Source organism: Cyrtonyx montezumae, unplaced genomic scaffold (assembly GCF_038088225.1).
Source record: "Cyrtonyx montezumae isolate F1298 unplaced genomic scaffold, pur_monq_1.0 scaffold_10, whole genome shotgun sequence".
In the NCBI taxonomy this organism is placed as follows: domain Eukaryota; kingdom Metazoa; phylum Chordata; class Aves; order Galliformes; family Odontophoridae; genus Cyrtonyx; species Cyrtonyx montezumae.
In genome coordinates, this window is record NW_027071826.1 from 31327188 (window position 1) to 31341909 (window position 14722).

General features: G+C 43.0%; 1 protein-coding gene across 1 annotated transcript in view; it reads right to left on the reverse strand.

The window, feature by feature from the left end:
- LOC136060331 (deubiquitinase DESI2-like) overlaps nt 1-14722 on the reverse strand; it is a 52550-nt gene that overhangs the window by 17685 nt on the left and 20143 nt on the right. Inside the window, exons 2-3 of the mRNA XM_065754756.1 lie at nt 1643-1715; nt 278-371 (exon numbers count right to left, since the gene is read on the reverse strand). Coding sequence (XP_065610828.1) covers nt 278-371; nt 1643-1715 — 167 coding nt within the window. The remainder of the gene's footprint in view (nt 1-277; nt 372-1642; nt 1716-14722) is intronic.

Sequence of the window (14722 nt, forward strand, 5' to 3'; positions counted from 1 at the left end):
GAGCACAGAAAGCAAAGAAAATGGGAAGAGAGAACTACACTGATTTATAACTATACTTTGAACCCTGCTAAACACTTATCAGCACCACTCCTCATTTGGTGTACACCGTTTTATCTGTCATCAAGAACCCTGTGGAGCTCGCTTTGAACAAGGATCATGTCAAGGATGCAGCAAGAGTGCTAATGAGAGAGGAGGGAGGAACCCAGAGGAAAGGACCTCCCTGCTCTCCTAGCAGAGGCAACTGCTAGCGGGTGAGGATACAGAAAAGGGCCCTTACTTGAATTTAAAGGTCTCGCCAAGCTCTACCGCACTGCCAGGTGTGATCTCGAAAATCCCACTGAAAGGGTAGGGATGCCCTCCATAGGCAAACTCTGACAAGGAAAGAAAACAGACAGACTGTGAGTAATCGAATGAACTCTGTGTCAGGATGGCAGCTGTCTGCTAAGCTCAGTGTCAGCACCAGGGGCTGGGCCATTGCCAAAATCAGCTTCAGCCAGCCTCTGAAAGACATTTTCTCTGCCCAGTTACCTAGAAGCCTGAGGATAACCTCACAGTCTCAGTTCCAGAGCAGTCTCCATCAACATTAATACAACTGGTTGCACTGCTAATTAGTATCTAGCACTGCTAATCTACTTCTCAATGCCAGAAAAGCTCTCCACTTCCATCTCTTTGTGTTTGCCCAGGTGGCTTCTTGTCAGTACAAAGTTGTGTGGCAGAGGCATCTGGAAATACTGCAAGAGGCTGCTAGTAGTGATAACGAGCTGAGAGAAGCCTTAACTAGTGTAGGAAGAAATCTGTCCTCTTCTTCCAGAGGGATTTGCAAGCAGCTATGAGGAAATTTTTGCAGAAAAAGCCCAAGCTGATTACACTCTGCTGCCTTAGCATGTGGGTTGAGCCTGGAGGCACCTCCGTGTTATATGGGCTATCTTGCACAGCCTATGAAAGCAGTTGTGCTTGAGACAGAACACAGCACCCCCGGCATTTTATCTGCTACATGGCACTAGCTAAAAATACCATGAGTGAGATCATTCCAGTCACTGCCATGCAACATTGTCTGAAGGGGGAAATGGAAAGTCTGTGATGCTGTCTTGTCCTTTGGCTTCGCTGTGCTACATGTCTTCTCACAGATACCTTGACCACATCCCTTGGGTGCTTTATTCAGCTTCAAACCATTTGGAAGAGTTCTTCCAAAATATTTCTTAATTTCAAAACTTACAGACCGCAGACATTTATAAGGAACTACCGCAAAGCTGGTTTTCCCTCTCACAGATTTAGCACAGACTTTCCTTACATAGCTTTCAATACAGCTACTGATGCAACTCTTGTCCCTCATCCCAGTCTTTCCCTTCCTTCACTGCAGGTCTTTCCAATTTGATTGGTTCTTGCTATCCTGCTACATGTCTGCACAAGCTACTGAGCCTGGAATTACACGCTGAAGATCAGAAGAACTACTTGGTTCATGGCAGAACAGCATGAGTTCTAGCTGAACTACACAACAGACTGAAACAGAACTGGAAGAGTTTTTCTCTGCTCCAAACATCCCTTGCTGAAAGCTATAAATTTAGGATTCTTTACCGTATCAGACCAGCCACATTGTTTTTTATCCATGTACTGCAGATAATTAAAAGGAAACACTTCATACCTCTGCCGTAGATCTCAATGCCAGAGTGGAAGACACCAATGCCCAAGGTGGAGGTGTATTCATTTATCCAGTACTATAGTAAGAAAAAAAAGTCATATTTGGAATTATTTGCAGGAAAGAAACATGCAGTCTTGCTCTAGGGCACATCTCCATCTCCCTTCCTCTAGGCAACTTCTCTTAAGGACAAGAAGTATTTTTTGTAATTTTTCTGAGACAAATTGTGTCTCTCTCTAGAGCAACAGAAGTGGGCTCTGTGTTTATACAGCAGACTGGGATTACTTCTTCAAAACATGCTCACCTGATCCTTGCCATATAAGGAATTTTCCTATATTAAGACACAAACAGACCTGAACCTTCATAAACTCGGCTGCTGTAGCACATGGTCATTCATTCCTCTCCTCATTTAAATAGTTAAATTTTATTTTTCATATTTACTTGTCTTTATCTTCAAGATCTTGAACAGCTTGTGTTAAAGCATTCCCAAATACATTCCTGCACACTATTCTGCATCACTTCTCAACATCTTCTGCAAGTTTTAGGTAGGTTTATTTAGGCAACCAGATCTTGGAGACAAATCCATTTCTCCTGTATGTCAGAGGAGCACCACTTATTAGTTATCTACATCATCAGTAATTGCTTTATAGGAAAAAAGGAGTTCTGAACATACCAGTCAATATTTTGCTCAGAGGCACCTTACACTATCAAGCACTGTTTCAGAAAAGATGAAAGCGTGGCTGCTCCAAATTCAGGAGCGAGGCAACCACATTACCCAGCTCCGAGACACGTTTTCAAGAGGAGCTGTTAAGCCACTGCTGCTTTGGGGTCCAACTCTTCCCCATTAAGCATAGAGCAGAGGAGCACCACAGCACGCGTGCACTGCTCCTCTGCCAGCACTGCTCAGGGCCTGTTTCCACCACACCGTGAAGGACAGTGCAGACATCCAGAATTAGCCTAGCTGGGCTTTGTTTGGAGTGGGAAGCTGTACAGCCATGCCAGGGCAGTGCTGCACTAGAGATAATGAGCCCTGCTCAGCGCAAGTATTTATTAGGTTAGCTGCAGAGCTGTGCTGCTGCAGAGATGATGTTTTCAGGCAGTGAGTGGAAATTGCCAGTGCCTGGTGTATTTACAGTTCACTTACAGCTAGTATGCAGTGAAAACATATCTCTAGTAAATCTGAGCAACCTATTGTAATCAAGCACTGCACAGAAAGTGAGTGGTGCTCACTCATCCCTGTGTATGATTATAAGACAGGTTCATTAAGGGTAAATTCTCTTATGGATCAGGTGGCAGCTTCTGGTGGAGTCAGAACGATCTGCAGCATTCCCTGGTACCCAGCAACACAGAGCTGCCACGTGGTAAGTAGAACTCTGCTCTCAAGCAGTTCTGGCACACTCCATCTACCTCCTGCACTCCGCTTTCTTATGTATTTTTGATGACTGCCTTGAATGCAGTAATTCTGTAAATCACGTAGAAACACTTTCTGCATGACCACTGCTACTCTGGAAAAACACAGTAGCTTTAATATGCAGAGTGTAGACCCCGGCCCGACTTGATGTGGGGTTGGCCAGAATTGATAATCTTACACCGTGTCCCCCAAAAGTCTTGCTTCTGGCAGTACAGCAGTTTCCTTTCCTTCCAGAAAGATCTGTAATGCTTCTTGTTCTTTGAGCTTTAGTATCATAGGTAATGTATTGTGCAGGATGCCAGCACCTGACCCAAGCTGGAACCCTTTCCACTGTTCTCTTCAACCTTTATATAACCTCCATTTATCTCATCATTTAATTATGCAAACTCTTGATTTTGTATACACCAGAGCACTGGACCGAAGCCAGATCAAGCAGCCCTCAGTATCCACCAGCTGAGATGAGACATGAGCAGTGAGACCTCGAGTAGTGGGCCTGTTGTTTGGGGATGAATGCCCACTTGTCTTCTGCTGCCTTTCTCGACAGACCCGTCTCCCTGCCCACTGCAGGAGGGATACCCCTGCTCCTACTATGGAAGGAGATGCATGTGGGAGGAACCCATATGACACCAGACACAATTGCAGAGGAACCCAAGACCACTTCATATGGATAAAGCCCTCAATTCAGTTCTTCCGCTTCCCAGCCTCATGAGTTAATGCCACAGGCTCTCAGCATTAGTAAGATTCAGAGAAATGCTGGTTTCTGCAGTCCTGCAGGGTAAGGTAAGTAGGTTACCTTCTCCCTCAGGCTGAGCTATTGGCTCACAGCAACAATACAAGCAGAACACACCCGGATCACACCAGCTGCTTTGCTTACAGGAGTAACTAATAGGAAGATTTTTTCAAATCAGAAGTACTTTTCTATGTTAGCTAGTCAGGGCTATCTGCAGAGGCCAGGCCACATCTGGCTTATGTATTTCAAACAAAGAACTTAAACTGAAAGCCACTTTCAAATACAGTTTTCCCTTCTTCCTCATTAAAGTCTATGTTGCATCCAAACAAATAAGCAAACAGATGGGAAAAATAATGCACTAAACACAGCTGCCTTATATAAGCAGAGCACTGGAACGTCACAAGCCATTCCCATCGCCCACCTGCCAGCATGGCCACAGCCCCAGAACAACCTCTGCCCAGGAGCTGAGACAGCAGGACAGCTAGTGAAGAGGCTCCACCAACGGGGAAGGGAGAGGAACAGAAGTGTTTCTCTGCTGATGCCAGATGCTGAATGATTACAGCCATAACACACATTTTTCTGTACTTAAATGCTGTGTTCTTTAATACAAAGCCTTTTAATGAACAGTTATGGATAGAACTGTGGCAACTTCAGCCACACCTGAACTTCAACCAAGCAAAAACTTTACTTGTTTAGTGTTTTCTTTCAAGTAACCTTAATAATGCAGGGGTGTTATTGAAGTGGGATCTGATTTGCATCTTAGATAATACTGAAGATTTTTATTTGCAGTGAACTATTATCAAGACCAAAATGCAAAGCAGCTCTGAATCATTGCTGCTGTCCTCAGCTCACCCCTATCTCCAGGGTACTGCAGAATGTGCCTCCAGTGTGCGACAGAACGTGTAGCAACCACTTCACGGCAGTGGGGCACAGCCCACAGCTTGTCTCAGGAGGAAGCTACGCTGAAGTGAACATGTCAGTCACTTGCTGAGCTGGAAGAGAGAATCCAAGCCAGACTTGAAACCCAGTTTGTAGGCACAAGCATGAGCCAACCTCATTTTCCAAAGGCTTTGCAGTTCTGAGCATAAGTATAGCAGCAACAGTCAGCAAATACTCATCTCTTGAGTAAATTGACTATTGCTTAGATTAAAAAAAAATCTGCAACCTGTTCTGAGCCAGATGAAAGAGCTAAGGGACCGAATTCAGCAGGATCTTGAAAGGACTTGTGATTCATGTCTGCTTTGCACGCTGCCTGCAAAATCACTCTGTAAAGCCTATACAGAAGGACTTGGAGCATTCTGTCTTATTTCCGTCGCAAACAAAAGCTCAGAATGGATGAGAGGCGAGAACAAAGACAAATCAGACTGCAGCTGATTCAGAAAAGCAGGAGACAACCCAGGAATCAAATTCAAACCCAGAGAGGAACCTCTTCCCATTTGCATTTTGCAGTGTCTCAGTTAAGATCTTTTAATGCAGGTCTCTGATGAAGTGGAATTTGGAATTTTCCAGTTTTTATTCAAGTCATCCCTGATTTCATGGTTGGTTTGTTTCAGAGATCCAAATGTCTGGTGAGATAGCTTAGATTCTGGAAGATGCTGTGAGTCAGTTGTTACGTTATCCGTTTTATTCATCTTTACTCCGCAGAGATAGAAGTGAAAGTCTTATTGGGACAGTAAACCATATCCCAGATTTCTAGATAAGAAACTGAGCTTCATTATACCACTATGCTTCTGTTAGGTTTGACAGGAAAAAGCAGATAGTGCAATACTTGTAGATAATGTTACCCTTTGACTTTTCAGAACATGAGTTTTTGAGAACTGCTACTAGAAATATGGGTTTCCAGAAAGAGACCCATCCATACCCCACTAACTTCAACCTTCTATCAATATCATATTGTAGCATCCAAGTTTTTATAGCTTGTTTTTCTCTTTACCTGCCCTATTTCAGACCATTATTCTCCATGACATCATCAGATTCTTTCCAGGGTCCCTGTACTGAGCAGCCCAACCTAACTAGCTACCCCGAGACTGGAGACAAGACTGCCCACAAGACAGGGCAGCTGGCTCACTGCACAAGAGAGTCTTGGCTTGACAGATCCCAGTGCAGGCCACTCATGACTCTAGCTGCTACTGGTATGCTCCACGAAAGGAGTCTGACTAACATGGAGCATGTCTTCTCTCCTCTGCCTTTCCTACCGCATAGCCTTTTCCTGGCACTGTAGTGCTTGGCCCCGCCATTACCTCACCTAGGCAACTTCAGGAAAACATGCAGAGAAGCGTGAATAGTCATAAATGCACTGGTTGGTCATATATCAAACACCAGAAAAATTCATCTGTGCTGTTTAAGCTCAAGCCAAAAGCCAGTATTAAACAGAACATCTGATTGATGCAGGAGACCAGCCAGGGAGCATCAGAGTGGTACCTTGGCATTATTTTCTGACTTGTATTGATTCAGATGTGAAAGATGAGAGCACAAACAACAAAGCTACAGGGGAAGCTACAGAACATCATTTCAGGAAATCTAGGAGTGAAATCTAAGCCCGATAAGGCCAGATGCAAATGCTCAGCACCTTCAAAAGAGTTTCAGTTTCCCCCAGTGCATTTTTCTAAACCAAAATCTAGAATCTTGGGCATGCAGAGGTGGAAAGAAAGAGTGCAAAACAGCTCACAGAATATTCTCTATATAATGCTTGCTGTAACAGAGGAAGCGTTATCTCAACTATAGACATGAAGAACAGCAGGCTTCCTATAGATCTCTGTCAAGGCACTTCAGTCATATTACGGCAGTATTCATTTATGTCCCACAGCCCCAGGCACACACACAGATCTGCCATTACGTCCAAGTCCTTCTGCTGTTCATTCCTTCTGGACTAGAGCTCTGGTAATAAAATAATAATAATAATAAGACAAAAAAATTAGAAACATCACTATTCATGTGGTATGACAGTTATACAGCATGGCGGCTGTAAGTTTTCTTTGTGAACTGGCTGAGACCCAAGCTCATTTCAGTGCGACCTGTGCCTCTTTTACACTCTCTTCTCCAGAAGGTCAAGGTTTTTATATTAACCAAATCTAAAATGCTATTTCCCTAATAGACTGTGAATACAGATTAAGCATAAAAGGATTTAAATACATGCAGGCAGAACATCAACTGAGAAAGAAGCTTAACAGGATATTGAGAAGAGGAGTGATGACAGAGACCTGTCTTTGGTACTTTATACCTGGGAAAAGTTGTCTGGATAGGTGCTCATCCTGCAGCACTCAGAAAATGAGTCTTCTCGATTGGAGGATCACTTTCTATGCCACGTTCTCTTTGCTGCTGGCAAAAGGGATCAGTCTGCGAGTTTCCTGCTGCATCAGCTATCAAGTCTCCCTAAATCCTATTAGCCAAAAGTGCCTGTTTTAGTCAGGTATGCTAACTTCACTTAAATGCCAGATAATGTTAAAGAAACACAGTACTGCAGAAAGTTCTCTAACAGACCAAACCCACAGGATCAGGCTCCAGTTGTGATAGGTAATAGCTGGCAAGTCTCAAGAAAAGCAGATCACAGAGAGCAGTCACAGGCATCTTTGTGAACAACCACAGTGGCAGAACTGATCAAAGCCTGGGGAACTCCAGGGCTTCCTACAGAAGAGCAACCAAGTGCAGAGAAGGCTGCAGCCTCAGTGAAGCTAGATATGGCCCTTAGATGAAGGGTCATACAAGAGAAGACTCCAGATTTGGACGTGATGACTTTTAGAAGAACTGGCTGGAGGTATCTCAGGAGCAGAGTCACACTACGGAAAGAAAAAGGCAAGGGACCTCTGTGTGCAGCTGACTGCTCCGCTGCACTTCGGATGAAAGGGGCTTTAACCTCTTAGACTGGTCCTTCTTAACTTCTGCAGAGAGCAGTTTCCCACTCTTCTTGGTAATACACCTCAGTAAACAGGAAATCTTCCACACAATTACAGCTAGAATTCATAGTTTATGTTGCTAAGTGCATTCCCTCCTACAGTCCAATAAATGCTAAAGTAAGAGAAGAGACAAAGCATCACAACATGTCAGAGTGGCCATTTGCTAGCACAGCATCACCTGTACCCTGGGGAGGTAAGTCAGGCTAGACACCCACAGGACTGTGACAGCCAACTGTTCTACTTTTCATCAGGATCTTTTCCCCCTCAAGCTGGTTTAAGTACATTCCTTAGCTGTCTCTTCAGGAGGAATTTCTTTGAAGGTTGCTGTGGTTTTTCAGACATCATGATACATTTCTGACTTGCCTGATGCATGAACCAATGCTGAAATCTTAGCAGTCATGAGACATAAAGGGTTTATTTCTGTGGCTTCTGAACTCCGCATGTGGATTAAAAACTGATGCTGCTGCTGAGGGAGAGTTGGAAATCTACTTATGCTTCAATGTTGTGATGTAATGCGATTTTACTGGAAGAACAGCAGGACAGAATAACATTAATCATTATGCGGAAAGGAAACAACATGTATTCCAGCTGTTAACTTCAGGGTATATTCTGAACATTGTACACTTAAAAATATGAAAATAATTAGCTGTGAGAACGAAATACCTTCAGCATTTCCACTTGCCACCTCATCCTACAAAAGGGCAGGCATAGTCCTGGCTTAGTATACTAACATCGCTTGAAGTCTCTTACAGTCATCAACTTCCTCCATTGCCACTCCACTTTCCACCCTATTGCACTGATGGCAAGTGTCATGCTGAGCAGAGCTCCTTTCCTATAACCATGCCAGGGAGAAAGCTCACCCCTGCGTAACCCTCAAGCCATACACATTTGTAACCTGATGCTCAGATGGTAGCTGAACTGGCAAGTTCTGAGTTAAATGCAGCCAACTCCTCTCGGGGATAGTGAAGGTTCATCCAACTGGTGTTCTGGAACTTGAGCGGGGACCTGCCTTATTAGAGGAGTGAGGACAGTTAGCTGGCTAGAACAAGCAACTGTTTTCTGTCCCTGTAGAAGGAACATCCCCATGCCTTCTGCTGCTTGCATGTTCACACAGAAGCTAGCAGGTGTTAACCCACCAGATCAAGGGCTTGTCACAGCAGTCATGACATGCCAGTTTGGGCATCTGCGTTCATAACATGATGCTTGTAGTAAATTATCTGTGCCATATGAGAAGCATATGGCAACCTCTGCCTGCTTCCCTTAACCTCAGTTCTGAGTGTGCCTGATGGAGGCCAGAGTAGGTTTGCAGGCATCTGATGCAAGCACTGAAAGGGGTGTTGCTGGAGATGGGTGCACTCAATAATCCTTTCAGAAAGACTATCCCTGCTGCTATTGCACATCACTTCACATGCTCCGTCTCCTTAGTTCTGAGAACTTTCCTGTACAATCAATCTCAAGAACACAGAGCTAGAAGGAAAAAAAAATGCATCCATTTGCAGGATTATACTGAAGAGTTTTAACTCTTAGGTTGGCCTTAATAACTCTGCCCTAGCTCACAGTATACCACTGAGTGTTAGTAAAGTCACTGCTTCAAGTGATACAGTCTATATGGTTGGAGTTAGGTTTGTTCTCAGTCTTAGGACAGCCATATTTTTTAACATATTTTCTGATAAAGCTCCTATGCACAGTAAAACCTCTGTTTTGGAGATGTACCTTGCTTGCCGTCTGAATACAAACCAAGTTCACAGCATAAGGGGAATTGAACTCTCTTGAAAAACCAGGCATGATGTACATAAATTGTACACAGGATTTGTTCATGTGCAGTAGAATTATTCATATGTTGCAGGACTGAATTAGTTGCTGTATGACTCACACATATTAGTCATTTTCCAGTTGGACAAAAGAAAGTGGGGTTAGAAGGTGGAAGAAGGCAAGGAATACACCTGGAGAACTTGTGTGTGCTTGGAACTCAGCTAAGTGTCAATACCTTTCCCTGAGATGCACTCACAATGACAAATTGAGAAGTTTTCAAGAAGAACAGCTAAGCAATCACCGACCGACTTAACAGAATTAATACAAAAGAGTTAATAGCTTAGCAAAACAAGGACTACGGATGAGAAATTTGCAAACATTTGACATGAATTATGCAAGAAGACTTTTGAAGGATGGTACAAAAGAATTCAAGTAGGAGTAACACGCTCAGTTCAAAATGAAGACAGACTTAAGCTAACTATTCTGGAGTTTTCTGACAGTAAGAAAGCACAAGGAAAGATTTATATGACCGAAAGCTACATCAAGGAATTGTTAGTGTGCCTGTGCAAGACGAAGTATTGAATGGTCTGAAATGTTTTCCACTGGTAGTGTCTAGGAAGCTATTAACATTCCCAGCTGAGCGTATTTTGTATCCTGCACACCTTTTCACATTGTAAGCCCCCAGAGCAGTCCTTGGAGCATGTCAGGAAGCAGGTTTCCCAAAGAACATTTCAGGTGACTCGTGCAAAACCACAGAGAGATAAATAACCTACAGGCCAGCTTACCACGAGGCAAACGAAGTGCGAGTGCAGACTGTAGAACAAACAGATAAGTCATGGCCAACCTTGAGCCAGCAGCATGGCCGCAGGGCTCTGTGCTTCACCCTTCCATCCAACAGCTTTCCTCAAGAGCTGACACATCCAAGAGGCTGCCCAATTCTGTGGTTCTTCACCCTCTCTGTCCAGAAGCTAGCCCTGTCCTGACAGGCAGTAGTACAGAAGGAAAAGTGACATTTAGTGCATCCTTTGAAAACGTGATCTCCAGTCTACCTATTGAGTTTGCTTAGACCCAAGTATCTGCTTTTGTCTGGAAAACCAGGACATAGGTACCATGCATCCTGAGCTCTCCATAGAGCAGCTAATTGACAGCTGCAGCTTGGCTGCAAAGTGCTGAAATGCACAGTACATCTCGCTGCTCTGGCAGATTTGTAGCAGGAATCTGAACTTCAGCCTGTCACATCCAAGATGAACATCCTTATCACAAACTATAGCTTCTCCACCAATGTGATGTATGTGCACATAAACAGGTCCATCAGGAGAGAAAGAGATCCATGCCACCATATAAACAGGTAGTTAAGAATTCTCCGCCAGTGGCTCTCACCCTACTTGGGTACCTGAATTTCTCTCCCACAGTGGCAAAATATCCATACAGCACTGATTCTTTTGCTCTGGCTTTTCTCCTTGAGGGTGTTTCTGCTCAGCCAGAACACATATACATCTGTTGGCACACCGACTGCCTATATCTGACCAAGTAGGGCAGATTAGCTTGAATCCTCTTTTCTTATCCTCTCTCCATCCATTAGTAATTCAAGAATGAACTATTGCTCAGTAGGATCTGATTCATAGGTACAGCCATCGGAGCGTCTTGGAGAGAAAGATAATACCTTTAAAAAAAAAAGTCTGTCTGCTGTTAACATTGGATAGAAATCCATTGCTGGGTGGACTGGAGAAGCTGCCCCTCTACCCAAACGGTGTTTCTTTCAGTTATTCTATGCCATTTACCTAGACGGCCAGGTCATCCAAACATACTCAATCCTCATTTCACATCAACAGCCCTGCTTTTTTACACAACTATCATCATTTTTTTCATTACAACTTACTCCATTAATATTTTCACCAAGGACAACAGTCTCCTAGAAGGATAATATAGTGACATCTACTCTCTTTACCCTAAGAAACTAGTTAAAGCAACTTCTGACTTCTGCTAAGTTCTTGCGCAGATAACTACTCAGAGAAGGTTGAGGTAACAAAGTCCTTGTAAATTACAGTCGTCACAAAGGGACAAGAAGCCTTTTCATAATGTCACCAAAGAGCTAGGAACACCACAGGCAGTGAAACAAGCAGACCTTTTGTTCCATTCCTTTAATAAAAAATACAGCAGCATACTGCTTTATACCTGTTTTGCAGAGGCTCAAGGGAGACAGCAGACAACTTCAAAGGAATCTGTATGCTGGCAGGCTAAAATTTGTTAGACAAATGCTGACTTCTTCAGTAGTAAGGGGTTAAAAAGGCAGATCAACTTTAAAGTAAAGAAAATTACTGCCTGAAAAAAATCAGGAAAAGTATCTTAGCTTCAAATGGGAGATGGAATTGCATTTAAACATCCATAGACAAACCACTAAAGGACTGTACAGACAATCCCATAGGTAGGATGTCAAAAAAGAACACGTGCAATTCATGTTCTGCTGAAAGTCCATGGACATAGACCTCACCTTGGAGTTCACAATGGTAACAGCAGCACCTCACAGCCAGGAATTAAAGCTACTACTAGAGAATCTGGATTCCTATAGGCAATAAAAGTAACCACTTAAAAAAACAAACAAAAAAAAACATCCTCTAGATCTCCTCTCCACACAAGCGCTGTGTAAAGCCAAAAATCAAGTTATCAGGTTCAGTATTTACATGGCACACAGACGTGTAAGTTCTCACTCTGGCCTTCTCACTCACTTACCAGGAGCAATGGTGCCTGTCCCATGAGTCAGCAGCAGAAATGTCAGAAGAGTGGGGTGTGAGCTGTCTGCACCCAAGGAAGCCATGCTGGCTTTGGTGGAACACTCAAAATATCTCACTATGCCCATGATAGAAATTGGCTGGGTGCCACCGACATTAATTTGCTGTTGCAAAAATCAATATTTATCTCTAAGCTTCTGGGAAGGGAATCTGTTCTCCAGCACGGACGGGGGAAACCCTTTCAAAGTGCGAGCTGAGATTTTTCCTGGAGAGATTCCAGGGGCCATGCCTAGCTGGCAATGTTTCTAACCAGCTTATCTTAGGAAAATACAGGAAAACACAGCCTTCCTCAACAAGTGCCTTGTCCTTTTTTCCTACAGAGCTTTGTCCTGTCTTGGATAAAACTCTACAAATACAGTGCCAGTTTTACACTCTGCCTCATCTCTCTGCATTGTCTCTTCCTACAAGAAAAAGTATATTGGTACATTTGTCCCATAATCATAAAGTCTCTGTCTGCATCATAATTACTTAAGAAATGCACTGCAGTGATGCTTCCATATTAAAATTCAAGGGATAAAACAGAAGCCAAGGAACTCAGCTATAGCAGTGAAGAAATGTTGCTGTGCTCTGGGAATTCAAATACACCTTCCCTAAAAGGCCAGTTTCTGCTGGTTCAAAGAAGATGATAAAAGAGTGGAGCAAAGAACATTTCCTCACAAAGGGTACTATCTAAAAAGAATGGGTTGCCACGTAACCTAGTCTAATGTCACATTGGTTTTTGGAGTACTTATCCACTACAAAACACAAAACTGATAAGAAAACAGCAAGTAGAGAAGTACAGATAGAAACTCCTTTATAACCCACGACCAAATGGCTTCTACACTGAGTAATTTTAACACTAATTTAAGATGACTGAAAGCAACACTAGCCACTGATAATTTTGGAAGTCTGAGTAATCATTTCTAATTGGTGACAATCAGCTACTGGATGCTGACAAACAGCTCTGAGGATACTTTAACCCCCGTATGAAGAGGCAACAGAATGATTAACACATGCGGCATGCCATAACAGTTGGGAAAAAAATTAAAAAGCTGTGGGAGTTTCTTAATGACTCTAATGCAATATTCTGTACTCTGATTTGCTCAAGGGCTACAGGGGATTTATTTTTCTTCAAGGATTCCCACTGACTTTAATAAGCAGCACTGGATGTGTGGCTCTAATACCATTTAATGACCATCCATTACCAAAAGATGGGAATGACGGTTAACCACTGAAGTTAGCAACAAATAATCAGCATTTATTACACTATGAAGACCCTGTTTGGGGTGAAAATCATGTAATTTCAGGTTGAAATGTGTGCATCTGTACAGCCCTTCAGTGGGACAGCCTCTGTGATTGTTTTCACAAGTCACACACCCCACGCACAGGGACAGGCACAACCATGCCACATGTGCAGCTTCTTTGGAAATAAAGTAAACCTGTCCTCTCTCCTCCCTCCAAACACCACAGCATGTGTGAGACCAGTGCTGAAATATCACTCAGGCTGCTTGAAGTAATTCCATCTGCTGGGTATGGTAAAAATTATAGACTTCTGCCAAAACACAACTTCTATGCTAGCCCACTGTGTGTATGCCTAGAAAAAGACCTGAAATGGCCTTGCAATTCATCAAGCTGGTTTCTTCAAGGATGCTCATCTTACAGTACCTGTACATCTGAAACACATGTGGTGAGATCAGGGATTGAAAGGGAAAGGCTGGATAAGGAAACAGTTCAAGAAGATTAAGGGGAATGATCTCTGCCTTATACAGTAAGATTCACCAGGAATATTCCACCTCACTCCCCCAGTTTTATTTCTCCACAAAAGTCCATTAGATACTGCAACTGCATTTTGGCTTCTATTTATTTTAGTTAAAAGGGAAGTGATTGTATATCTGTACCACAGCAGGCAAATGTTACCATCTGTGAGATTCCTCAGAGGTTTGCCAAAAAATTTTCCTGTATGCAGAGTAGACAGCTAATCTGAACTATGGCCAGGCTAATACAGGAGAAAACAAGGTAAACACTGTGAATGCCTCATCTAGCTCACAACATCATCTAGTATCAAAGACATCTGCTCTCAGATTAAACTCTCCCTATGATTTAGTTTATGATTTAGTTCTTTCGAGAATCATCTAGATGTCCAGATACCTGTTACAGAAAAACCAAGGTCTTACTCAGTCGCAGCTGACAAGGAGCCACAACTTCTCTCAAAAGCAAACTACCTCGTTTCTAGGAGTGAAACCAAACACTCACATTTTGATTAGTACTAAAAAAAAAAAAAAACAACAACAACAAAAAAAAAAAAACCCATGAAAACCCACCATACAATTAATAATGGGTTACTAAACCCAATAGTCAAGTTCTGTGAATACTCAAAAATACTGCCAACATGTTGGACACCTGAGAAATTACCCCTCTTTCTAAAGTGATCTGCTGGCTCTATGCAATGTTCAGACAGTAAAGCAGGAGAATACAAGCAGAATGCCACAGAGCTGGACCCCATTGAGATAGGACAGACAAAACTCTCACAAG